The sequence below is a fragment of the Lampetra fluviatilis genome, chromosome 33 (genome assembly GCF_964198595.1).
Source record: "Lampetra fluviatilis chromosome 33, kcLamFluv1.1, whole genome shotgun sequence".
In the NCBI taxonomy this organism is placed as follows: Eukaryota; Metazoa; Chordata; class Hyperoartia; order Petromyzontiformes; family Petromyzontidae; genus Lampetra; species Lampetra fluviatilis.
The window spans coordinates 11,928,592-11,955,884 of record NC_136307.1 but is presented as its reverse complement, the minus strand read 5'-3'; the positions used below and the strand labels follow the sequence as shown (position 1 = coordinate 11,955,884).

The 27,293-nt window shown below is 55.6% G+C and overlaps 1 protein-coding gene across 2 annotated transcripts; it reads right to left on the bottom strand.

Annotated features, from left to right (window-relative positions):
• Positions 1 to 5,658: 5,658 nt before the first annotated feature.
• SCYL1 (SCY1 like pseudokinase 1) lies at positions 5,659 to 27,051 on the bottom strand. Of its 2 annotated transcripts, none has more exons than XM_078872144.1 (18): positions 26,822 to 27,051; positions 25,460 to 25,600; positions 24,826 to 24,951; positions 23,766 to 24,010; positions 23,282 to 23,372; positions 22,116 to 22,271; positions 21,251 to 21,409; positions 20,287 to 20,394; positions 17,269 to 17,382; positions 16,668 to 16,823; positions 15,539 to 15,727; positions 13,666 to 13,741; positions 12,881 to 13,126; positions 12,585 to 12,748; positions 12,363 to 12,437; positions 7,837 to 8,112; positions 6,586 to 6,646; positions 5,659 to 6,273 (listed from the first exon to the last, which is right to left on the bottom strand). In XM_078872144.1, the coding sequence occupies exons 1-18, from the start codon at positions 26,933 to 26,935 to the stop codon at positions 6,137 to 6,139; spliced, it is 2,634 nt and encodes an 877-aa protein (XP_078728270.1). In that variant the 5' UTR covers positions 26,936 to 27,051; the 3' UTR covers positions 5,659 to 6,136. The 2 variants fall into 2 exon arrangements, with proteins under 2 accessions (XP_078728270.1, XP_078728271.1); XM_078872145.1 differs by having other exon boundaries at positions 12,363 to 12,439; positions 12,677 to 12,748.
• Between the last annotated feature and the right edge of the window lie 242 nt (positions 27,052 to 27,293).

Sequence of the window (27,293 nt, the reverse complement as noted above, 5' to 3'; positions counted from 1 at the left end):
CTCTTCTCTAGCCCGTGCCATGTCCGTTAAGCAACCTCTATCCGGCCAAACAAAAGCTGCTTGGTCATGCTGTGGCTGAGCATGCGGACTACATCACCCAGTCAACATAGCCTCGCCTGCCGAAGGAGCTCGCCGATGGGAGTGTCCAGATGAAAGAATCTGTGAGCTCCTCACACGATCCAGTCTGGTTAAACCCAGGATGGATTGCTGGCAGGCCAGCCTGAATTTGTAAAACCGTTCCAGATGTTCATATAAAGGGGTCGACGTTTCTCAAGCAAAGAGAAGGGAGGGCATAACTGTGGTCCAGAAGACTGGGAGCAACTTCCACACAGCTGATGAAAAGATAGTGCCGCTCGACTGATTGGGAAAAAGAACATCTGCTGGCAACACACAGCTGGTCAATACAACATTGTTCAGGTAACGGAACTTCTTCACTCTCTCGACAAGCACCCAATTGTTGATGGAAAGTTGAGAACATTAAGTGATCGAGGACACTGGGTACCTCGGCAGGTGCTTTGTTTTGGTGGGGTTTATGGCAGGGCTCTGCCTATTTGGGCAGCAGTGTCCACCTCCTGCCCGGCTCCAACTCTTCTCGTAGAGCTGTTGTGTGAGGGTAAGGGGGGGCACCATACCACTGACAGACCGCTAAGCACAGTGGACTTGCGGGAGCCAAAATGGACATTTGGTCGTGTCGGGCCAACCCCAGCAGCCGCCTAGCACCGTCCATACTCCCAACTCCTTCTCAGACTGAGCAACGATTACCAGATCATGAGCAGACATGGTTGACCCGTAGGGAACCATCATCCCTTGACCGCACCCAGGAGTAATGCGGCCAGCAGACGAGAGCTCTGTGTGCTCACTGTCTACTAAAATAATACCCGCCCCAGCCGCAGCAGCAGCAGCAGTAGCCGGTAGACATCTCACGCCGCCGCTGTTCGTGCAACAGTCAGCCCAGAGCTCTGACCCTGCACCGCCTTTATATACTGTCCTCGACATGACGCTCCTCCTCGAACCAGAGCCACCCATCCTCTTCATTGCTCACACCCCCTCGCCGGTGTGGGGGAGGCAATCAACGGAGAGCAATTGGCTAAACAATGTAATCCAGCTACGGATCAGGACTACAAGCTAGAGTGCACAAATTCCCACTCGTGTGTTTAACAAGGTTTAATAACCTTAATACCACGTGTACCTATACATTACTCGTGTCTGTGTGTATTGTGAGCCTCATGACTCAGGCATTATTGACCAGCCTCCCATTGTATCTGTACCACAGGGAGCCACGGATCGGATGGTTTAACGAACTACGTGTCCATTACCTCAACAACACCCGCACCACCAACACAACGAACAACACTCAAACTACCACTAACAACCGCCATTCGCCACGAAGTGGCTGTGACGTCACCACGGCGATTGTGCCAGGCTATGTGCACGTTAAAATCGACGTGAAATGTCAAACGCCCGCTGGCAGGTCACGGGATAGACCCAGGTGCCATGGGTCGACCGACTGAAATGACTGGCCGATGCACCACCTGTGCCCCCTACTGGGCCAACTTGCTGTGTTTAGCCACCGGCGCTCCGCTCATAGTTGTGAGCGGCGCTCCTCCGCCCTCCGTTGTTACTGGAGGGCGACTGCCTCCAATCGCCCAATAGCGTCCTTCACGAGCCTCCTCCACAATGGCTGAGTTTGACACCTCGTTCGAGTCATTGGCAAGTCCACTCAGCTCCATATCCCCTCGTACCACATAATTCGATCTCTTTTCTAGCCCATGCCGCGACCATTTAGACCCCTCTATCCGGTCGAACGAAAGCCTGGTTAAATCCATGATGGATCGTAGGCAGGCCAGCCTAAATGTTTCTGACCGGCGAAGATGTTCCATTAGGGGGGTCCACGTTTCGCAAGCATAAAGGGAGTGCATTATCATGGCCGAGAAGACCCGAAGCTTCGTGTCGAGCGACAGACCAGGTAGCTTCCATAGTGTTACGCAGCCGATGAAAAGAAAATGCCGCTCGACTGATTCGGAGTGAGACCTCTGCTGTCAAACTGGAGCCAGTCATGAGCACACTGCCAAGGTATGGAAAACTCTCCACTCTCTCCACAAATGCCCCATCACCAATTGGGAGTTGTGGCGGTGGAGTGCCCGATGATACAAAATACCCAGGCAGGTGCTTCGTGGCACGCTCCAGGTTCAGTAGCAGCACCTCCAATTCCTCCTGTGAGTGAGCAGCAATTACCAGATCGTCAGCATACATAACATGGTTGACCAATAGGGAGCCATCCCTTTACCGCACCCTGACATCAATTAGTCACCCATTGTATCTGTACCAATATAAATTCCTCCGGTACAGCCATCGAAGGCTTTACGTCTTTACAAAATACGAAAAAATGTGGGAGCCAGAGGACAACCCTGTTGCACCCCAAGGTGAACAGGGAATGGCTCAGACTCCCACCCATGTAGTTTTACCTGGGCTTGCCTACCATCATGTAGGTCCTTAATGATTGTGAGCTGAGACTCAGAGACTATAATAGCACAAAGAACAACACAGAGCCCAGGCATATTGGTGTAATAGGCCTTGACCAAGTCTATAATAGAGATATAGATGCTGTGGGAATTCCCTACACCTCTGGTTTAGCAGACGGACAGAAAATATGGTATCTGGGGCTCCACAAGCCTTTCCACAGCGTGCCTGTCACGGCGATATTGAATAATCCTTACCAAGACCTTTCCCAGCACACCGAGGAAGGATATGCACATGTAGTTGTTACAGTCTGTGCAATCTCCCTTCTTAAACAGGGGGACCACCAGGGGATCCTTCCAATCCTACAGAACCCATCCAGTGGTCCAGACTGTTATGTCATATAGGGCAGTCTACACCAGTGACGTGCGGCGAGGTCAATGGCTGGGGAGGCACTGGCTCGTGTTAGAGCCAGATTCATAGAGGGGGGCGTGGCCTCACTGGGGGGGGGGCGTGGCCTCACTGAGGAGGGCGTGTTAGGCACGTCCCCCTCAGTGAGGCAGATGTGATAGCTGCCTCCCCTGGTGCTTTTTCATTTCAGTTTCATGACGAGACCAGCGGGACTAAATATCTTTATACACATACGTGAAATAAGTTACCTGGAGTATGGAAGGCGAGGACATGAAATGAAGGGGTCTACAAACATTGCATTGGTGACATACTGAGATAGTAACAGGCACGCGCTTATTGCCCGCGCTCCATCCAATTTCTGAGGGGTTGCACAATCAGGGGGAGGCTGAGCTCGTCGCTGCCTCACCTCTCGTCTTTTCCTGTATTTACAGCAGAGCACCGCAAATTTGGCGGTTTTGACTAAAAACATGTTTGGAATCGTACAGAAATGACATTTATAACAGATCAGTGGAAAAATCAGATTTTTTTTTTCGTAACAGCTAATTTCATTGGAGTATGGCAGGTGAGGCTCTGCCTCCCCTGACCGCACGTCCTGGTCTACACACAAACACCACCTTCCCTCAGCAGTTCACTTGGGAAATCATCTCTGCCCAGCGATTTTCCTGGTCTCAAGACTTTGGATTGCCTTCCCTAACTTCCAACAGACGGTACTTCATCCAGCCACTCACAGGGGGTGACAACTACTTCCAATAATTGAGGCACCACATCCTCAGCAGGGTCACCCCCAATTTGCTCCATGACGTTTTCTGGGCCGAGGGATTTCCCCTCCCCCCAAGACTTCACAAACATGCTCAGCAAACCTGCAAACCTGTTTCTGTGGATTGGAGCTTGGATCACCTTTCTTAACCCGAAGGAGCGTGATGTGTGGCGGTGCAAGTTACTTTTTTGATGGAAAGAGAGATTTGTGATCATGGGCGACTGTGTCAGATTCCATCTCCTCAGCAACCCTCGACCACCATTCATCCTTGCAGCGCTGCATGGGTCTCCAAATCTCTGAGCGAAGGCTGCGGTAAGCCTTCTCATTTTCCATGGGATATTATAGACGGTGGGAGTGGACCTTTTGATTTTTCTCAACCAGCCGGAACACCACCGTCAGCCAGGGTCTCTGGGGAGTTCTGGACCGTGTACCCAAAGCAGGCACTGCAGCTGCACGAGCCACAGTCCTAAACCTCGCCCATTTCCCCTCGGCATCCAGACTGTTATAATTATGTCATATAGAGAGCAGTCTGCACACAAATTCCACCCTCAGCCGTTCGCTTGGGAGATCATCTCTGCCCGGTGCTTTTCTTGGGTCTCAGACTCTGGAACACCTTTCCATACTTCAACACATGGGAGTTCAGCCGGTCACTCATAGCGGGCAACGACTTTTTCACCAACAACACTCGCACCACCAACACGACCAACAAAAATTAAACTACCAACAAAAAATCCCCCGTATAGCTTTTAAGAGCTAGTTGAGGCAAGTGCTGTTTGCAAACGCCAATGAAGGCCAGCACAGTGTGTGAGGGGGTGGGTGGCCAATACCATGCCCGCTGCTGATATTAACACACACCACCACTCGCTCAAACACTGGTGTTTACTTGTCCAGACCCAATCTTTCGCTCACACTTGAACCGAGTGCCATTGGCTGAGGTCGTTTTCCATGACCCCGACCTCCCACTCAGCCGATGCCAGTAGCACCGCTCTTCCTCAATAAGCAGTGGTCGCCGTTTTCTAAGAGTATCGGCAAAATTAGGTCTACCATCAAAGCAGAACCTACAGCTCGCCTAGCTTGCCTACTGGGTCAACTTCACCTGACCGTGCTGAAGGTACCTGGGACAAAAATCCCCCGTTTAGCCTCAACAGACTGCACACGAAGGGGTGGGTGGCCATGACCATAGCTGGTTGCCTTTGTCTCCCCAGTGCAGATGTTTACACACCGCACCATGTACTTATTTTAATGCCGAGTCAATTTAGGAGAGGCCCAGACCCGGTTCAAATGTTCGCCACTTTGATTGCTCGTGAGCAGAAATTGAAACCGGGTCAGACATTTGTAGCCTAGCATGCTAACCACTGCGCCACCACTCCCAACTAATCATCAACACCACTCACGCCACCAACACCACTGCAAACACCACCACCACACGAAAAACAACAGCCACCATTCGCCACTAAGTGGTGGTAAAATTACCAACTTTGAGACTACGTGATAGGTCACAGTACACACCCAGGTGCCATAGGTTGACTGACTGAGATGTCTGGCAAATGCACCAGCTGTGCCCCCGACTGTGCCAACTTGCTGAATTTTAGCTGCCTGGCACTCTGCTTGTTGTTGTGAGCATCGCTCCTCTGCCCTACGTTGTTGTTGGAGGGCAACTTCCTCCAATTGCTCAGTAGCATCTTTCAAGAGCCTCTTCCATAGAGGCCGATCTTGATACCGCTTGTACCAGTGTTCGGCAAGTCCACTCAGCTCCAAATCTTCTTGTACCACATAACTCCATCTCTTCTCTAGCCCGTGCCACGCCCATTTAGCCCCCTCTATCCGGCCGAACACAAACTGTTTAGGCATGCGATGGCTGGGCATGCAGGCTACATGACCCAGCCATGCCCGTCTATCACTACCAACACCACTCGCACCGCAAACACCACTACCAACATTACCAACACCAGCGCTACCAACACGGCTGATACCGGCACCCCACTAGAAGAATCCACACACAATATGACGACGCCAGGCGGCTGCACGCTTTAACGGCGAGCCACCGCGGGCCGTCTCGCTGTATTGCACATCGCCGAGGACACATGCCGTACAGCACTCGTGGTTCTGCTTTGTTTTCTTTTTAAAATGCCGTCGTGCTAATTTACAGAGATATCGCAATATACAAGAGATTACAGGCACGGACAACAAAAGGCAAACAAAATTGGCCGCGTGGCCGTGACGGCCACTACACATCCTCCGAGCTCTTCTCATCGCCCACTTTGGAATTTAAGTAAAACATAAAATACCTCACAACCACCACACGCATCGCACATTTAGCATCCCCAGGTCCGTGCTCCCTTAGAGCTCCTGACACGCACTGTCACTGGAGTGCCAAGTCCACCGGCGCTCCGGGGTTCTGGCATTCCAGGGTTCCGGGATTCCGGGAAGTGGTTTCTCGGTGTCCCCAAGGTGCCGGTGTTGCGCGCGAGGCTTCCTCGGCCAGCAGGGGCCGTCTCCAGGTTGAGCGCGCTAGTCGAGCTTGCGGACCCCGAGGCGCAGCGGCCCCTTGGCGGCCCGGCGCTCGGCCCGCTTGGCCTCCAGCTCCTGCTGCCTCTGCTGCCGCCGCTCCTCCCGCTTCTTGCGCGCTTCCTCGGCTGGATTCGCGGCTGCGTGCGGGAATCGAACACGGTCGTCACGACAGCAACCTCCCCTCCCCGATGCAAACCGGAACCATGCCGACCTGGCTCCGGATCGCGCACTGTCACCACCCCAGAGTGGAGCACAGAGGGCCGGGAGGACTAGCGAAGATAAGCTGGGCTCAAACAATTCCCGTCGAGTGCGCGTGAGCGGTGCGGTGTGGTGTGCTCTGCGAGTGTGTCATGTTTGGGTGGGGTGGTGTGCTCTGGTAAAAGTGTTGTGTTTGCACAATGCAGTACGGTGTGGTCGTTGAGCAGTGCACACCGAGGCGTGCGTGTTACCTGCACTCGGCTCCAGGGATTCCCAATTTCCTTCCAGATCCCAGCCGCCCCCTCCTGCGTCCTGCACACATCACGCATCTGCTCTCAATGCCCCATCGCTGCCGTGCGTGTCACGACCACGTGTGCCGCCATCTTGTATGCCAAACCTTGCTATGCCATATCCACTTGCACCATATCTACATGTGCTATACCCTTGTAATGTACCAAAGTGCTTTAAGAATAATAATAATAATGATGATGGCCCTTCACCCTGGAAAGACTCACTGAGTCTCAGGACTCTTTTTCACGAGAGTCCTACATTATGATGATTGGCCAATTCAATTCAGTGTCACGTGCGGTGTTTTGAGGCCTGGCTTCAAGTTGGGAGGTAACGTGTAAAGCTCCACACAGGTCCATTGCTGCATCATGGGACCTTATATTCTTAGGTTTTTTCGGTAAAGTCACGTAGGTAAAACATCAAAATTAATGAAAATAAAATAAAAACAAAAATCACGACGTTTCGGAGGCAACACAAGTCTCCGTCATCAGGTGGGACCGTCACAGCCAGATTAGCTGCATCAAGTGAGGCAATGATTCAAGATGTAATCCCTTAAAAGCGAGTTGAGGGGGGAGGAGAGGGAGGGGGGAGCTCATCAGAATATGGTAGCCAATGAATGGAACGTATCGGGAGGGAGGGGGGGCGGGGCCAAAAGGGTGGGCGACGGCGTGGAAGCGATTGTGCGCAAGCAGCTAATCTGGCTGTGACGGTCCCACCTGATGACGGAGACTTGTGTTGCCTCCGAAACGTCGTGATTTTAGTTTTTATTTTATTTTATTTTCATTAATTTTGATGTTTTACCTATGTGACTTTACCGAAAAAAACCTAAGAATATGATTCCTTGCAGTCACGAAAGCTTCAAATCTAGAATCATGGGACCTCCTTTGGCAGTACCAAAATATGAGAATAGGTTTTCCCATTTTTGCTGGCAACAAAACAGGTGAAACCTTTCACAAGGAATCATGTCTGCATTAACCACAATACTTGTGGTCAGAATGCAAACAAAAAACATACTCTGATAATATATGCATTGTCTTTGAGACTGATTGGTCCACACCAGATACAGCTTTCTTTGGAGCCTCGTCTCAAACGGTGTTAAACCAGAGGATGCCAAAAGAGGTCTTCTCCAACCTGAAGAAGGTCAGGCGCATGCAACAGTGATGTGGTCATAGGCTGTAGGTGCGTGGTGCGCTGTGCCCGCGCGCGCCCCGTACCTGCGTGCGCGGGGCGGTGCCCTCCCAGTCATAGGCACTCGCTGGCTTCACGTCGTCGGCGGCGTCTTTGGCGGCGGCCCCTTTCCCCGTGGCGCGGCTCGACGCGGTCTCCTCCCCCCAGTCGTTGGCCCACTCCTCCAGGTCGCGTCCCTGCTGAGCTTGAGCCGCTACTGCCGTCCGCTTCTCCGCAGCCCCCGCGGGGCGACCCCAAGACGCCTCCTCCCCCCAGGCATCGTCCCACCTGGAGGAGGCGGCGGGCGGCCGGCTCGGGGCCATCTGACGGACGCACACGACGTCCGGCGCTTCACAATCCACGCAGATATTTAACATTTTTGTTTAAACGCAGTTTCCGATTGGCAATTGATTATTTTGGAAGTCAGATTATGCAAGTGAAATGCGTGTCGTACCGCCTCCACCACCTGACACAGACAATTAATAAAGTCGTCATGTGAACAAACGTGCCGATTTATCACTGCTTCAGAAGCCCCCAAATATGAAATGGTGCAATGACCCCTTTTAGTGCCGATTCAATTAGTGCGTGGGTGAGCGTGCAATAGTTTGTGTGTGTTGTTGTAACCTGCAGTGTGGCGAGTGGGTGAGTAGGCGAGTAAGTGAGTGGGTGAGTGTGCGATAGTTTGAGTGACTGTGTTGTTGTTCCATCATCCAGTGTGTTGAGTTGGTGAGTAGGCGAGTGAGTGTGTAGGTGAGTTACTGAGTGGGTGAGTGTGCGATAGACTGAATGAGTGTGTTGTTGTTATAACCTGCAATATGTTGAGTGGGTAAGTAGGTGAGTGAGTGGGTGAGTGTGCGATAGTTTGAGTGTGTTATTGTAACCTGCAGTTTGGCGAGTTGGTGAGTGGGTGAGCGAGTGGGTGGGTGAGTGTGCGATAGTTTGAGTGTGTTCTTGTAACCTGCAGTTTGGTGAGTCGGTGAGTGGGTGAGTGTGCGATAGTTTGAGTGTTGTTTGTTTATTAAGTTGTTGAGCCAGCTGGCCGGGAATTGGAAAAACTAATCCCACTACTTTCCACCTCGGAAACTGGAGAGCACAGACTAAGTGTTGCTGGCGTAACATTAAACCGAACAATAACATATTGAAGAATCACAGTTAAGAGACAAACAACATAAATATGCCATTAAAATAATTTAAGTAAAAACATTTAAAACTAAAAATATCATCAATGGTCCTCATACTGCCCAGGACACTGTTTCAGTGCCCAATGAGGCTGCTATTAGTATTTAAATAAAAAACTCCACGAGCAACAACTGGAAAATGTTTGCAATTTAAACCTGCAGTGTGGTGAGTGGGTGAGTAGGTGAGTGAGTGTACTGTAGTAACCTGCAGTGTGGTGAGTGGGTGAGTAGGTGAGTGAGTGGGTAAGTGGCTGATAGTTTGAGTGAGTGTACTGTAGTAACCTGCAGTGTGGTGAGTGGGTGAGTAGGTGAGTGAGTGTGCTGTAGTAACCTGCAGTGTGGTGAGTGGGTGAGTAGGTGAGTGAGTGGGTAAGTGGCTGATAGTTTGAGTGAGTGTTCTGTAGTAACCTGCAGTGTGGTGGGTGGGTGAGTAGGTGAGTGAGTGGGTAAGTGGCTGATAGTTTGAGTGAGTGTGCTGTAGTAACCTGCAGTGTGGTGAGTGGGTGAGTAGGTGAGTGAGTGGGTAAGTGGCTGATAGTTTGAGTGAGTGTGCTGTAGTAACCTGCAGTGTGGTGGGTGGGTGAGTAGGTGAGTGAGTGTACTGTTGTAACCTGCAGTGTAGTGAGTGGGTGAGTAGGTGAGTGAGTGTGCTGTAGTAACCTGCAGTGTGGTGGGTGGGTGAGTAGGTGAGTGAGTGTGCTGTTGTAACCTGCAGTGTAGTGAGTGGGTGAGTAGGTGAGTGAGTGTGCTGTAGTAACCTGCAGTGTGGTGAGTGGGTGAGTAGGTGAGTGAGTGGGTAAGTGGCTGATAGTTTGAGTGAGTGTGCTGTTGTAACCTGCAGTGTGGTGGGTGGGTGAGTAGGTGAGTGAGTGGGTAAGTGGCTGATAGTTTGAGTGAGTGTGCTGTTGTAACCTGCAGTGTAGTGAGTGGGTGAGTAGGTGAGTGAGTGGGTAAGTGGCTGATAGTTTGAGTGAGTGTGCTGTTGTAACCTGCAGTGTGGTGGGTGGGTGAGTAGGTGAGTGAGTGGGTAAGTGGCTGATAGTTTGAGTGAGTGTGCTGTTGTAACCTGCAGTGTAGTGAGTGGGTGAGTAGGTGAGTGAGTGGGTAAGTGGCTGATAGTTTGAGTGAGTGTGCTGTTGTAACCTGCAGTGTGGTGGGTGGGTGAGTAGGTGAGTGAGTGGGTAAGTGGCTGATAGTTTGAGTGAGTGTGCTGTTGTAACCTGCAGTGTGGTGGGTGGGTGAGTAGGTGAGTGAGTGGGTAAGTGGCTGATAGTTTGAGTGAGTGTGCTGTTGTAACCTGCAGTGTAGTGAGTGGGTGAGTAGGTGAGTGAGTGGGTAAGTGGCTGATAGTTTGAGTGAGTGTGCTGTTGTAACCTGCAGTGTGGTGGGTGGGTGAGTAGGTGAGTGAGTGGGTAAGTGGCTGATAGTTTGAGTGAGTGTGCTGTTGTAACCTGCAGTGTAGTGAGTGGGTGAGTAGGTGAGTGAGTGGGTAAGTGGCTGATAGTTTGAGTGAGTGTACTGTAGTAACCTGCAGTGTGGTGGGTGGGTGAGTAGGTGAGTGAGTGGGTAAGTGGCTGATAGTTTGAGTGAGTGTGCTGTTGTAACCTGCAGTGTGGTGGGTGGGTGAGTAGGTGAGTGAGTGGGTAAGTGGCTGATAGTTTGAGTGAGTGTGCTGTTGTAACCTGCAGTGTGGTGGGTGGGTGAGCAGGTGAGTTGAGTTCGTGATAGGGTGAGCGGGTGATAGATTTACTATTGATTTTTACTATTTTTATTTTGCCAGGTAAGGCTCACTGAGCGATGCAGCTCTTTTTCAGAAGCGACCCTGGCCACAAATGCTCGCTCAATGAAGTTGCTTATCGTGAGGAATGTGTATAGCAACAAAATACTCTAAACGCGTGATGTTGATTGTAAATGCGAAGGAAAAAAACCGAAGGACCCGGAAAACAATCCACGCGACCACGATGAGACAGAGAGAGAGAGACACGCAGACTCCAAATACATAGGCATCAGGATCGGGGTCGCACTCACAACCTCCTGTATATATGCTGTGAGTAGATGAGTGTTTGGGTGAGTGAGCGAGTGACTGAGTGAATAAGTGAATGGGTGAGTAGGTGAGTGGTTGGGTGAGTGAGCGGGTGACTGAGTGAATAGGTGAGTGGGTGAGTGGTTGGGTGATTGAGCGAGTGACTGAGTGAATAGGTGAGTGGGTGAGGAGGTGAGTGGTTGGGTGAGTGAGCGAGTGACTGGAGTGAATAGGTGAATAGGTGAGTGGTTGGGTGAGTGGGTGAGTAGGTGAGTGGTTGGGTGAGTGGGTGAGTAGTTGAGTGGTCGGGTGAGTGAGCGAGTGACTGAGTGAATATGTGAGTGGGTGAGTAGGTGAGTGGTTGGGTGAGTGAGCGAGTGACTGAGTGAATAGGTGAGTGGGTGAGTGGTTGGGTGAGTGAGCGAGTGACTGAGTGAATAGGTGAGTGGGTGAGTAGGTGAGTGGTTGGGTGAGTGAGCGAGTGACTGAGTGAATAGGTGAGTGGGTGAGTAGGTGAGTGGTTGGGTGAGTGACTGAGTGAGTGAATAGGTGAGTGGGTGAGTAGGTGAGTGGTTCGGTGAGTGAGCGGGTGACTGGAGTGACGAGGTGAGTGCTCGATCATCAATCACCCTGATACTATAAAGAGTAAAGAGTGAGGGGGTAAGTGGGAGCTCCACCCCAGGTTGCACATGAATCCAACAGCATGAGTCAGCTGTGCCCTCAGACAATGCGAGCCTCAGGGCTGGGAATCAGAATTCTGATTCTGAGGTTGCACTTCAAGACAATTGCGTGTACGAGCTGCGACTTCGGACAATGCGAGCCTCAGAGCTGGGAATATAAGAGGCAGACTGGGGACTCCGCTACAGAGCAAGTGCGTGGAAGGGAGAAACCCTACAAAAGTTCTAGAAGCTTCGATAGCATTTCACATTCATATCCAGTAAACATGAAGCTGCCACGGTGCAATGGTTCGCAGCACACCACTAGACTTGGTATCCAGAGGTCGCTGGTTTGATCTCAAGGCATGGCAGTTAAAGGGATGGTACAAGTTTCTTAAATCCCTCCACCTCTGTCTACCCAGCTGTGCGTATGCATACCACCACAGATAGTCTTTCAGCAGATTTCGTGTGGTGGGGTGAAGTGTAGCTACTGCCACCTCTTCTGAGATGTCTGGCCAGCATGGAAGAGTAGGCCAAATACACTACCCTTCGGAAGGGCTCTAGAGCTCCCTCTGCTGGAGGCATTCTGCCAGTAGTGGCGTGAGGGAAATTGGAGTGCTGCTCCTTTAGCTTTTAACTTTGCCCGTCAATACATTCACAGGATGTGGTTCACACGGAGCATGAGCGAGCGAGCGAGTGGGACGTCCTCACAGCACCTTCATGGGGTTCAGAGTCTTGTCCGTCTGCCTGTCCTTCTCTGCGGCTGCGCGGCTCGCCGACTGCGATTGCTCCTGTGCACGTAGGCGACACACGGGGGGGGTGGGGGCGGGGGAACCCACACACCTCCGTCAGGTTCAAGCTCTCGTCGGGTTCAGCGCCGAGTCGGCGACGTCCACAACAAGTGACTGGCGCTGGTGGTTGAGGTGGGGAGCAGGCACCTCCAGGCTGCCCCAGTCCCCGTCGTCATCCCACCCTCCCTCCTCCTCCTGCTGCTCCTCCTCCTCTTCCACCTCGTGCTCCTCTTCCTCCTCCTCTGCCCGGGAAGCCTCTGCTGCGCGAGGCACCGCTCCGCCTCCTCGTGTCCTCTCCACTTTGTCCCGCGCTGCACAGCGGTCACGACCAACGCGAGTGAGCGACGCGGCCTCGCGCTAAACGGTGAGCGCACGGCCGCAACCGACGCCGGAGCAGAGCGAGTGACGGTGCGGGGGGGGGGGGCGCGAGAAGGACGCGTTACCGTCTGCACCGGCCACGCCGGCGGCGGCGGGGGCTGCCGCGGCGACTGGCGGCTGTGTCGGCGTGGCCGCCGGCTGTCCGTGCTCGGAGGAGGGCGGCTGCTCTGCGGGACCGGTGGGGCCCGAGCGGATGAGCTTGGAGGTGAGCGAGGTCACACCCGTCACGGCCCAACCCGCCCACCCTCCACCCGCCAGGCTCCCATCGGGACCCCTGGCCCCCCCACCCACTCCTGCGTGTACATCCTTCTCTGGGGGGAGGGGGGTGGTGGGGGCAAGGGGGTAGCATCGGGGTCAAGTGTCAGAGGTCGCCACTTACCGCGATCAGCTCCCAATCATCGCAAAGCTCTCCTCCCATTGTCTCTGCCCCAGACGCTGTTACACATTACTTTACGCCTTATGAGAATTAAACTTTTAAAATGTTTCCCGATGACCAATTTATGAATCGGTACAAGAGCTCTTGCCACTCGCTTTAAGAAATGCGTCGGCTCTTCGTTGCAACCTCAGTGGTGCTGCTTGAAACTTTTAGCCTTTGAGTGATGCTCGCACACTCTGCTGTCGTTGTTGTCAGCGTGGTATGTTCACTGCTGGACAAGGTCTCCCCCCCGCCGCTCTCTCCAATTCCTCCCTCTCCTTCGTTGCTCCTGTCCAGTCATGGCCTCCGAACCCCTCAAACACCACGACGTCATCCTGGGGGGGGGCTCACGGGACCCCTCACCTGGTGAGAGCCATAGCCCACAGGTAGGCGAGGGTGAGCGTGGGGTCAGGGGGCGCGGAGGGGATGACCTACCCAGCTCAGCCTGCTTGCTCGAGTCTTCCGATAACGTCTCCAGCTTCCCCAAGAAGCACTTCACTGCCTTGAAGACCTGTCCAAAGACAAAGATCCCCCCCCGCATAGCCTTACGAGACATTTGGGGCAAGTGCTGTTAGCGAGCACCTATGAGAGGCCAGCATGGCACACGATGGGGTGGGTTGTGGCCAGGACCATGTTGAGCTGCCTTTGTCTCCCCAGTGGCGATGTTTACACACCGCACCAGGTACTCATTTGAGATAATCGTCATTGGTGCTGGCCATGTTGGCCATGAGAGGGAATTGCACTCGGGGCGCCGGGTTCATAGCGCACATGCATATACGAATGGACAGCCGAAATTCACTCTCACCCACACACACACAGCCTTTCACTCACACTTAGATGTTCAAACACAGGAATTGCTCACTCATTCAATCATCCAACTGTTCACTCACCCACACACCGAGACGTTCAATCGCTCACCCAAATGATCACTCACTCAGCCAGACTTTCACTCACACACCCATCTGATCACTCACACCCCCATCTGATCACTCACACACCCATCTGATCACTCACTCACACACCCAGCTCATAACTCACACACCCATCTGTTCACTCACACACCCATCTGATCACTCACACACCCATCTGATACTCACACATCCAGCTGATCACTCACTCACACACCCAGCTCTTAACTCACACACCCATCTGATCACTCTCACACACCCAGTTGATGACTCACTCACTCCATTACCCAACTGATGATTCACTCACACACCCAGCTCATAACTCACACACCCATCTGTTCACTCACACACCCATCTGATCACTCACACACCCATCTGATCACTCACACACCCATCTGATCACTCACACACCCATCTGATCACTCACTCACACACCCAGCTCATAACTCACACACTCATCTGTTCACTCCCACACCCATCTGATCACTCACATACCCATCTGATCACTCACACACCCATCTGATCACTCACACATCCAGCTGATCACTCACTCACACACCCAGCTCTTAACTCACACACCCATCTGATCACTCTCACACACCCAGTTGATCACTCACTCACTCACTCCATTACCCAACTGATGATTCACTCACACACCCAGCTAATAACTCACACACCCATCTGATCACTCACACACCCATCTGATCACTCACACACCCATCTGATCACTCACTCACACACCCAGCTCATAACTCACACACCCATCTGTTCACACACACCCATCTGATCACTCACACACCCATCTGATCACTCACTCACACACCCAGCTCATAACTCACACACCCATCTGTTCACAAACACCCATCTGATCACTCACACACCCATCTGTTCACACACACCCATCTGATCACTCACACACCCATCTGACCACTCACACACCCATCTGATCACTCACTCACACACCCAGCTCATAACTCACACACCCATCTGTTCACTCACACACCCATCTGATCACTCACACACCCGTCTGATCACTCACACACCCATCTGATCACTCACACACCCATCTGATCACTCACTCACACACCCAGCTCATAATTCACACACCCATCTGATCACTCTCACACTCCCAGTTGATCACTCACTCACTCCATTACCCAACTGATGATTCACTCACACACCCAGCTAATAACTCACACACCAAGTTGATCACTCACTTACACAGCCAACTGATGATTCACTAACACACCCAGCGAATCACTTACTCATCCAGCTGATCACTCCCTCACACACACACCCAGCTGATTGCTCACTGACTTACCCAGCTGATCACTCACTCACCCACACACTCCGCTGCCCACCCTTCCGTGTGCGAGCATCTGTGCGGCCCGTGGCCTCACCTGGTCGCGCACGTTGCGGTCGGGGTCGATGGAGAGGGCGCACAGCGTGGGCAGGATGCGCGCGGCGCACTCGCTCAGGGGGTAGAAGTTGTGCGTCGCCGCAAAGCCCAGAACGCCGGCGGCGCGCGACGGCGGGAACGGGTCCTTGGTGGCGCGGGAGAACGCCGAGGTCAGCACGCGCTGGCGCGTCTGGGCACACGCACAAACACAGAGATCCCACGTGTAGCCGTTAACAGACGGTTGGAGCACGTGCATTAGGGGGTTAGTGGCCAGCACCACGCCCGGCCGTCTTTCCAATGCCGATGTCTACACACCACACCACCATGTATTCATTTGAGGCCGAGTCAGGATTGGTTCAAATATTTACCACGGTTATTGGTCATGACCAGGAATTGAACTCGGAATGCCGGGTTCGTAGCGTGCTGCGTCAACCACGACAAAAACAACACACACAACGCATACGTCTGTTTAATTTACAAGCTGTTCAGCCAAAGCCAATGAGCGACCCATTTTAAAGGGAACTGAAAGAGACTGGGGAGTGGTGTAATGCTTCGTACATTGGACCTGCAATCCAGTTTCAGTGGGTTCACCACAATTTGTCACTTTGCAGGTGAGGTGCGGTGGGGTAAAGTGTGGAAGATTATCCCAAAAATACCCTCTCTTTCTCTCGAGGGACTCTCAACATCTCCCTCTATTGGAGCAGTGGGACGAGCGAGCAATCGCAAGTCTGCACCTTTACCTGAACCGAGGAGACCGTGAAAGACGCAGCAGTGCAGCTTACGAGCAGCAGCAGCAGCAGCGAGCACCGCCGGTTCGGCACCAATGCACGAGCGAGCGAACGAACGAGCGTCGTACTCCCCGAGTCACGAACGCCTCCGAACGGCACGGCAAGCGGCCTGCAAAGCTGCCTTGAGCGCCCCCCCCCCACCCCCCCACCCCGAGAGGCTCGCGCTTCCGCTCCAAACGCGAGGAACCCCGGGGGAAGTGATCCACGCCTTTGATTTTACACCTCGGCGTGGCGGCTAGAATGGAGGATGTGCTGGGGGGTGGGGGGGGGGCTATGCCCGGGACGGGGTGGGGGAGGAATTCCCGTCAGCGTGTCTCGGGAGGGGAGGGGCCCCTCGCTCACGGTGGGGGAGAGGCACGGCGCGATCTTGCCCAGGCACACGGTGGTGTTGCAGCGGATGGGGCCCTGCTCGTCCTTGGCCTGGAGCCGAGCGAAGTGCTTCATGAGCTCCACGTTCAGGTTGTTCTCGTTCAGCTTGGGCGCAAGAAGCAGCATCGACTGCACGCGTACAGACACGCGCGTACAGGCACGCGAGCACACGCACGGGCTCAGTCTTCAGGCTCATCGATATAGACGATCATCACTTAAACACGCACCAGCACGACCACATACACACACGCGCACACACGTAAACACGCTCGTCTACGTCAACATTCGTGATCCTTGCCATCACGCAAACACACACGAGCACACATCCTCTTACACAGACACACGCTCGCATGCATGCACACACACGCCACACAAACACGAGCACACAGAAACGCACGGACAGCACGCACGCAGACACGAAAATCGAGATTCCTGCTGTGTGAGCATTTTGTGCTGGTAGCGCCACAGCGGTGTAGTCGGGGGGTGGCGAGGGGGGAGCGAGGGGGGGCAAGGGGGGGGGGGGCGAGGGGTGGCGAGGGGGGGCGAGGTGGGGTGCGCAGGACTGGGGGCTCACCTTGACCGTCTGCTCGCGGATGGCCGGGTTAGAGTCGAGGAAGCCGTGGGCGACGTGGGGGAAGATCTGCGAGTTGACGGTGGTGTCCGTCAGGTATGGGATGAACATCTCCATCTGCGCGCACGGGCACCCAGGGGGCGTCACGGGCTCCTCAACGGCACTCGCATTCACGCACCTCCCGCATCAGTGGCACCGGGAGGAGGGACACACCATGAGGCAGACACTGGGAGAGGGGCATCTGAGAGGCAGTCGCAAAGCCACGAGAGTCATCAAGATCGTCATTGTCATCAGTCATGCTCGACCCACTGATGGATTAAAGTTTCCCTCAAGCCGTCACCATTTCTCACGACGGCCCTGCGACGTTAACAGTTCGTCTGTCGCCAGCTCGCGAGCCGATTTCGTCGCTCCACCTCCGCGGCGGACGAGCTTTTGGAGCCATATAGAAGTAGTTCCGCTTCGTGTGGTGTGCAAAGGCTGGGCTAATGGGCGGCCGTGCAGCGTACGAGACGCAGCTGTTGGGCTGAGACTACATCGTCTCAGCTGCTGCCTCGGGTCAGCTGCTCGTGGCAGGGGAAGAAGGGGGAGGGGCGCAGGAAGGAGGGGGCAGGAAGGAGGGGGCAGGAAGGAGGTGTCGCTCCTGGACTCCTGGCAGCTGCGTGCCTCACGGCCGCCACTCGTGTTTGGGTGTCAGCCTCCCGCACCCCCCCCCACCCCTCAACTGAACTTCAAACGAGCTCCTCCGCAGATTAACAAGCGCCACGCATCCCACACGGCCACGCGCCAAGCTCACCACCACCCCCACCTCGGCACGCGCGCACACAGAGACAAAGATTCCCCTATAGTCTTCACAGCCTGCTGGGGCAAGTGCTCTTGGAGAGCGCCTGTGAAGGCTGACCTGGCCTGCAAAGGAGTGGTGTGGCCAGCACCACACCAGGCTCCCCAGTGCTGATATTCAATGCACACGGCCACCCACGCGGCCGAGTATTTGTGTGCCAGTCCGGGCATCCGGCGCCCACACAGAGAAATTGGACGTCCAGATGAACAGCATCCGCCGGACAACAACGGGAGAACTGAAATGCACCGACACCGAGTGGCTCCCTGTTCGGGCCAACGTGCCACGATATCAAACCGCCTGGAGAACGCATCGGCCTTCTGTTACACTAACACCTGCTCGACCCTCCACGAACTCGTCCAAGACCCCGGGAACCAGTCTGGGATCGCCGCGCGAGATGAAGCAGCGTCAACCGAAGACCGCTGGCGAACGCCGAGGGCCCCCACCACCGCCCCGCCCGGCTCTGTTCTGCCAAGAACAACTGCGGTGGCCCCATCATCAACCGCTTGAGAGTGGCGACCGCTCGCTGCTGCGCACGCATCTTCCACAACCAGGACATGACCGGTGCCCCCCCTCAGTACAGGCGGACTGCAGCGCGGTGAATGATGGCATCATTCTACTCGGCTCGCTCGCCACCCGTGGACCGGACAGCGGTCGTCGCGCTACTCCCGCAGATCGCGTGACATGGCTGGCAAACTTAAACCTGCACGCTTAGACTAAACTAATTGACGTACACTTGCCACACGCTAGAAGGAGAACGCACACCGCGCCACGCACTCATTTGAGGCCGAGTCGACCGAGGTGATGCCCAGAACCAGTTTAGATAATCGTCACTGGCGTTGTCCGCGAGCGGGAATCGAACTCGGGGCGGCGAGTTCATAGCACAGCGCGCTAACCGCTGCGCCACCGCTCCCCACGCGCAGACGCGCACGCAGACACACACGCGCGTGTGCGACGCACCGGCACACGGAAGTCGGGGGAAGGGAGGCGCACCATTAAAAGTGCTGCAAATCACGGGCAGGGCAGTTGTTGTGACGTGCAGTAAATGTTTAGAGCGGACCGCATCAATGTAAACAGACCTCCGGCCCGTTTACCCAATGCAGGGGGGATAGCATAAACAGATTTTGTGGCGACCTGGACCACACGGCAGCGGGGGGGGGGGGAGTGGGGGATGACACGGCGCCGTGAACAGCTGTGTGTGTGCGGCTATGCGAGTGTGTGTGTGTGGGCACACTGTATGATTTTTGCGTGTGTGTGCGAGCTCGTGTGCCTCTTATCTGCTGTAAATACGCATGCATGTAACGTCTGCAGCAGTTACATCTGGAGGGAGTGTATTCTAAATGAACTGGTGGTGTGTATCAACGAATCATTCACGTGCTTATCAGTGTGTGTGACTTGGTTCGGATAACAGTGTATAAATGTGGTATTCACTCTACAATGACTGTACAAATGCAAACTGTAGAGGTTGTAGATTCAACGTGTGTGTGTGTATATACATACACGGTGTCTTCACGTGTTTGCTGCGTGTGCCTGAATCGGCACCCAGAGTCCCAGCATAAATGAGATGTTCCACCTCTAGTGATTTTCTCGGTGAAATATTTAATTACAAAAATAAATGAATGCATCCAATGAGCACCGATGCATCAGGCCCTCTACGCAAGTCAATAACGGTTGTTGTTTTTGCTCCGGTGAGCTCGCCCACTTCCTACCCTGCAATGTCCCGTGACTTGGTCTTGGGCCGCGGTCGTCCTTGTAACGATGCTGCTCGGCTCAATGGGCCTTAGCAGCTGAGATAACAAGAGTGCGAGCGCGGGTGACCAACACGACGGCGAGGACAGATGCTGGCGTGATGGGACCACAAACGGTGGGGGGAGGGGCACGGAATCTACAGGCGGCACGCGGAAACGGCTCTCCGAAGGGCGATCGGCAGACGCGTCGGGCCGCCTTGTGCGCCGGAGGCGCACAAGGACCCGCGGCTCTGGCCACGCGTGTGCGGTTGTGCCCACGCGTGGCGCCGTCCGGCGTGGCTGTGCGTGTGTGTGCGTGCGTGCGTGTGTGCATGTAGTGTGCGTGCGTGTGTGAGTGCGTGTGTGAGTGCGTGCGTGTGTGTGTGTGCGTGCACGTGTGTGTGTGCAGCTGTGCGTGCGTGTGTGTGTACGTGTGTGCATGCGTGCGTGCCCCAGCACCTGCTGCAGCAGCTTGATGCGAGTGGCGCGGTCCGTGGAGGAGAACATCTTGACGAGCACCGGGATGATCTTCTGCTGGTACTCCTCGGTGCTCAACAGCTTCCCGATCTGTGCGTGGGTAAATCGCACAAAGACAAAGGTCCCCCGTGCAGCCTGCACATGCTGTTGGGGCAAATGCTGTCAGTGAGCACCTACAAAGGCTGGTACGGCGCAATTAGGGGGTGATCTGGCCAACACCACGAACGGCCGCCTTCAGCTCCCCAGTGCCGATGTTTTAAGGCTGAGTCGACCTAGCAGAGGCCCAGGACCGGTTACAATTTTCATCACCAATATAGGCCATAAGCGGGAATCGAATTCAGGTCACTGGGTTTGTAGTACAGTGAGATACCCAATTCACCAATACACCACTGCTCCCCACTCACACACACACGCACGCGCGCGTGCGTGCGTGTGTGCGTGTGTGCGTAAACACATTGAGGCACTATTTAAATACACATTGTGTTGTATAACAAAGATCCCCCGTATAGCCTTAACAGACTGTAGAAGCAAGTGTTGTTAGCGAGCACCTATGAAGGCCGGCAGGGCACACAAGGGGGTGGGTGGCCAGCACCACGCCCAGCCACCTTTGTCTCCCTAGTGGCGATGTTTACACACCGCACCAGGTACTCATTTGAGGCTGCGCTGACCTAGGGGAAGCCCAGGACCAGTTAAGATAATCGTCACTGGTGTCGACCTCGGGTCGCTGGGTTCATCGCGCAGCGTGCTAACCGCGACACCACCGCTCCGCATATTGTGCACACACACAAAAACACAGACATGCCTCATGGAGCCGTCCGACTGTTGTCAGCGAGCACCTATTAAGTGCCGCTATCGAGCACCTACGAAAAGCGGCGATGGCGACGCGCGAGGGGGCGGCGGTGCACCCGGCCGCACCGTCCCCGCAGGCGCTGGCGCCACCCCGCACCTTGAAGAGCGGCGTGAGCACCACGGCGCCGGCGCCGCCAAACTCGAATGCGGTGAGCAGCTGCGGCAGGATGCGGCGCCGGCAGTACTCGTCCGGGAAACCGTCCAGGTGATCGCTCAGCGTTCCAAAGAATTCCTGCTTCTCCGCCGCGTCCTTGATCTGCACGCGGGGACAGAACGGCGGACACGGCGGATCCCACCGTCACGACGTTGTGCGTAGGTTCGCCCGCGACCCAATCGGCCTGGAGCGGGTAAAGGTGAAGCCCTGCAACTTCCTGCGCGTGCCAACCAGTTTGATCGTTGGCGAGATTGAACTGGATTCGATTGTCAATTCCACGACTCGTAGAATCGATCCAAAAATGAATCGACTGTGCTTTACCCGACTCGTCTCAAGCAGCCACCTTATCTTCCGGTGGTAAGTGTACATTTTTTTAATGTAAGTTTATTTACATTTCAAAAATATTTCTTCTGGTTACATTGTTTTAAATCTAAGAATATGTTATCATTGAAGGCTGTTCAGCGAGTCACTTCACACCCTTCATCGTTTTCTCTCTTCACCCTCCAAAGCTACGTTTTCTATTGCTTAGCGACTAACACTGTAACATGCATTTTTTCACAAATTTCATGTTCATATTTAATTAAATTATGCTATCCAACTAAAATGCAATCATTCAAGAACACGAAAAATCCAACAACAATATAACAAATTAACACGAAAAATATCAGTCACGCCTTAATTCCCATTGACTCAATGGTTATCATAACGCGATTTTTCCATAATGCGGTGTTTCTTCAGGAACGCAAATAGCACGTGATAGGAGAGCCGTCCTTCACCGGCCCTCATGCGGTCGGGCGTGCGGCCGCACCTGGATCTCCTCGAGGAAGAGGCTCGTATCCACAAAGCCGTTGTGCATGAAGCCCCCGGGCGCCCGGCAGCTGAGCAGGAAGCGCGCGGGGTTGGGGCGCAGGCGCGGGTTGGCACCCACCAGTTCGCAGTAGTGCGGCACGAGGGACTGCGGGATCTGGGAAGGCCGCAAACGCGCGATCGCACGAACACAGGCGTGACGATAATATGCTTGATCGCGACCCGGTCGCACAAGCGATGATTGTACGCGTGATCACATGATCTCACAATAGATCGCACACGCGATCAAACGTTCACACGATCACGAGCGTGGAATCACACGCAAGTAAGAAGACACACTCTCGTATTCACACACACACGTTCACGCACAATGACACAAACGTTAAATAATACATTCACACACATGATAAAGATTCCCAATATAACCTTAACAGACTGCTGGGGCAAGTGGTGTTAGCGAGCACCTATTAAGGCCAGCACGGCACACGAGGGGAGACTGTGGCCAGAACCTCACCTGGCTGCCCTTTGTCTCCCTAGTGGCAATGTTTAAACATAGCGCTTGGTATTGTTTTAAGGCTGATCTACCTAGGGGAGGCCCAGGACCAGCTGAGATTCGCTGCCAATGTTATTGGTTGTGAGCAAGCATCGGGTCGCCAGATTCAAAGCGCACTGTCATAACAACTGCCACACCACTCCCAACAAACATCGTCCCGTACAGCCGTAACAGACTGTTGCTGTTAGCGAGCACCTCTGAAGGCTGGCATGGCACGCGAGAAGGTGGGTGGAGAACACGCCCAGCCGTCTTTGTCTCCCTCGGGAGAATGTTTACACACCGCACCAGGTACTCATGAGGCTGAGTCGACCTAGGGGAGGCCCAGGACCGGTCCAGATAATCGTCACTGGTGTTGGTCATGAGTGGGAATCGAACTACGGTCGCCAGATGAGTAGCGCAGTGCGCTAACCGCTACACTACCACTCCAAACAAACGCACAGGCACACATGCACACACACACACCGCCAGCAGCTGTTCACTCCCCCTCGGCACTTCATCCAATTACTCAATCACGTGACCTTGCAAATAACTAAATTGCTACAGCGTGCATCGCGCGCGTGCTTAAATACAACGGAGCGCGATGGCCCCCGGCCCCACCACCTCCACTCGCTCACCTTCCCCAGTGCCTTTAAAGATGATGGTCTGGGCAGCGGGCCATTGAACACCTCCCAGACCAGGCAGCCCAGACCCCACATGTCTCCTGACCTGGAGGCACACACAAATACAAAGATTCCCTGTATAGCCTTAACAAACTGTTGGGGCAAGTGCTGTTAGCGAGCACCTATGAAGGCAGGAATGGCACACGAGGGGGTGAGTGGCCAGCACCACGCCCGGTCGTCTTTGTCTCCCAAGTAGCGATGTTTACACACCGCACCAGGTACTCATTTGAGGCTGAGTAGACCTAGAGGCCCAGGACCGGTTCAGATAATCGTCACTGGTGTTGGCCGTGAGCGGAAATCGAACCCGGGTCGCCGGGTTCATAGCGCAGCGTGCTAACCGCTACACAACCGCTCCTCATATTGCGTATGCACACAAAATCAAAGTCCCTGTGCGTACGGCCCCGATGCTCGCCCCCCCTCCCCCATTCTGTCCACGCACCACTTCTCGGCGGCGGCCTGGCGAGCGCGCGGATTCTCGGCCCGCTCGGGGGGGTCGTACTTCTCCAGCGCCGGCAGGGCCTTGGCAGGGGGAGTTGACCCTCCACCGCCGTTCGCGTCGCCCGCCGCGCACACGTAGTCCAGGCCGCCCAGCTTCCACTCGCCCGCGGGGTCCACAAAGACGGCCGCCACGCCCACGTTGTTGTGCACGAGGTTGCAGTCGTTGACGAGGAAGCTCAGGGCTTTCTGCGCGGAGGGGAGGGCGGCACGGGCAGCCCGCTAGGATCATGGAGCGCAGCTATTGGCCGGGTCAAGTGCGTGCTCTGTTCCGTGTGGTGTGTGTTCTCCCTGCTGTGTGTGTGCTGTGTGTGCTTTGTGTGTGCTGTGTGTGTGCTGTGTGTGTGCTGTGTGTGTGCTGTGTGTGTGCTGTGTGTGTGCTGCCTGCTGTGTGTGTGCTGCCTGCTGTGTGTGTGCTGTGTGTGTTCTCTCTGCTGTGTGTGTGCTGTGTGTGTGCTGTGTGTGTGCTGTGTGTGTGCTGCCTGCTGTGTGTGTGCTGCCTGCTGTGTGTGTGCTGTGTGTGTTCTCTCTGCTGTGTGTGTTCTCTCTGCTATGTGTGTGCTGCCTGCTGTGTGTGTGCTGTGTGTGTACTGTGTGTGTGATGTGTGTGTACTGCCTGCTGTGTGCTGTGTGTGCTGTGTGTGTGCTGTGTGTGTGTGCTGCCTGCTTTGTGTGTGCTGTGTGTGTGCTGTGTGCGTGTGCTGTGTGTGTGCTGTGTGTGTGCTGTGTGTGTGTGTGTGCTGTGTGTGTGCTGTGCGTGTGCTGTGCGTGTGCTGTGCGTGTGCTGTGTGTGCACTGTGTGTGCGCTGTGTGTGCGCTGTGTGTGTGCTGTGTGTGCGCTGTGTGTGCGCTGTGTGTGCACTGTGTGTGCGCTGTGTGTGTGCTGTGTGTGTGCTGTGTGTGTGCTGTGTGTGCACTGTGTGTGTGCTGTGTGTGTGCTGTGTGTGTGCTGTGTGTGTGTGCTGTGTGTGCACTGTGTGTGTGCTGTGCTCTGGGTGCCGCACCACGATCTGGTGCAGGCCCCAGGAAACGGCGTTGGCGTTGAGGTCCCCGCTGGTGCCGCGCTCGCTGCTCAGATGAACCTCCAGGGGCACCACGGGCTCCGTGACCAGGTAGAGGCACTTGTCAGTCTGCACCCGGCATCACCGCACACACAGACACATACACACCATATACACACACCGTACATACAGACACACACCGTGCACACACACACACCGCACACACACAGACACACACCGCACACACACACACAAACACACCATATACACACACACCGTACACACACCGTGCACACACCGCACACACACCGCACACACACACACCGTGCACACACCATACACACACACACACCGTATACACACACCGTGCACACACACACGCGCACACCATATACACACCGTGCACACACAACGTGCACGCACACCGTGCACACACACATACCATTACACACACACCGTACATGCCGTACAAACCATAACACACATCACACACATCGCATGCACCGTACAGCAGACACAGACCACACGGTTCGCCACCACGAGTTATTGATGATGCCACTGGGGGTGGGGACCTCACAGGGCCAGGGATCTCATGGGGTGTTTTGCGTGGGGGGACCGAGCGAAGCGCGGGGCGCACCTCGAGTGCGTCGATGAAGCTCAGAATGTTCGGGTGCCTCATGGTCTTGAGCCGCTTGAGCGAGGCCCTCGCCACGGCGGCCTGCGCCTCGGCGCCAGCGCGGATGTCGAAGACGAAGATGGACACGGGGTCACTGCCGGCCTGCGTGGTCCGAGCAGCACACACAGCACGCATGACACGAGAAACACAGCATGGCAAGCACGGCACGCATGACACACACAGAACGCACAGCACACACAGCACACACAGAACGGGACACACAGCACCCACGGCACGCACGGCACACACAGCACGCGTGGCATGCACGGCACACACGCACGGGACACACGGCACGGCACAGACAGGGGATCACACACAGCAGGTGTACAGCTCCATCAGGCAGATGAACACGGCCAGGCAAAGCTCAGGTTGGGTTCTCATCGAGTCCAGATCACAGGTCCCCATGAGAGCCCTTGGAATGACAACGCCCTCGAATGATGCTCAGTCGCCAGCTCCCTGTGTCACCATCTCCCCCCCGTGCCCCCCACATCTCCCCCCGTGCCCCCCCACATCTACCCCCCCCGTGCCCCCCACCCCCCCCCGTGCCCCCCACATCATCCCCCAGCATCTCCCCCCCGTGCCCCCCACATCTCCCCCCCCCGTGCCCCCCACATCTCCCCCCCGTGCCCCCCACACCTCCCCCCCCCGTTCCCCCCACTCCCCCGTGCCCCCCACCCCCCGTGCCCCCTACATCTCCCCCGCGTGCCCCCCACATCTCCCCCCCGTGCCCCCCACATCTCCCCCCCGTGCCCCCCACATCTCCCCCGCGTGCCCCCCACATCTCCCCCGCGTGCCCCCCACATCTCCCCCCCCGTGCCCCCCACATCTCCCCACCGTGCCCCCCACATCTCCCCCCCGCGTGCCCCCCACATCTCCCCCCCGCGTGCCCCCCACATCTCCCCCCGCGTGCCCCCCACATCTCCCCCTCCGTGCCCCCCACATCTCCCCCCCCGTGCCCCCCACATCTCCCTCCCTTGCCCCCCACATCTCCCCCGCGTGCCCCCCACATCTCCCCCGCGTGCCCCCCACATCTCCCCCGCGTGCCCCCCACATCTCCCCCGCGTGCCCCCCACATCTCCCCCACATCTCCCCCCCGCGTGCCCCCCACATCTCCCCCCGCGTGCCCCCCACATCTCCCCCCGCGTGCCCCCCACATCTCCCTCCCCCGTGCCCCCCCCGTACCCCCCCATACCCCCCACCCCCCGTGCCCCCCACATCTCCCCCCCGTGCCCCACACATCTCCCTCCCGTGCCCCCCACATCTCCCCACAGTGCCCCCCCTCCTGGTGCCACCCCCACATCCGCGCCACGTCACCGCGCTCACCTTACGCTTGCCCTGGTGCAGGCCCCACATGCACCGGCCCTGCAGCGCCTCCACGCGATCCCCGACCTCGAAGGGGAAGTCCTTGGCGGGGTCCCGCGAGAAGAACGACCACATGGCTGGCGGGGGGGGCCACGGGGGGCCCCGGGGCACGCGGAGCGAGCGGAATGGGGGGCCGGGGGAGACGCGGGACGCGCCGCTTCACGACACCTCCGCGAGCGCCGTAAGGTAGATCTACCCAGCAGCAGAAACGCTGCCGTAAAGTAGATCCACTCAGCAGCAGAAGCGCTGCCGTAAAGTAGATCCACTCAGCAGCAGAAGCGCTGCCGTAAAGAAGATCCACTCAGCAGCAGCAGCGCTGCCGTAAAGGAGATCCACATAGCAGCAGCGGCGCTGCCGTAAAGTAGATCCACTCAGCAGCGGCGCTGCCGTAAAGCGTCGCTCCCTGTTTTTTTGGATTCCCCGGGCAGGAGGG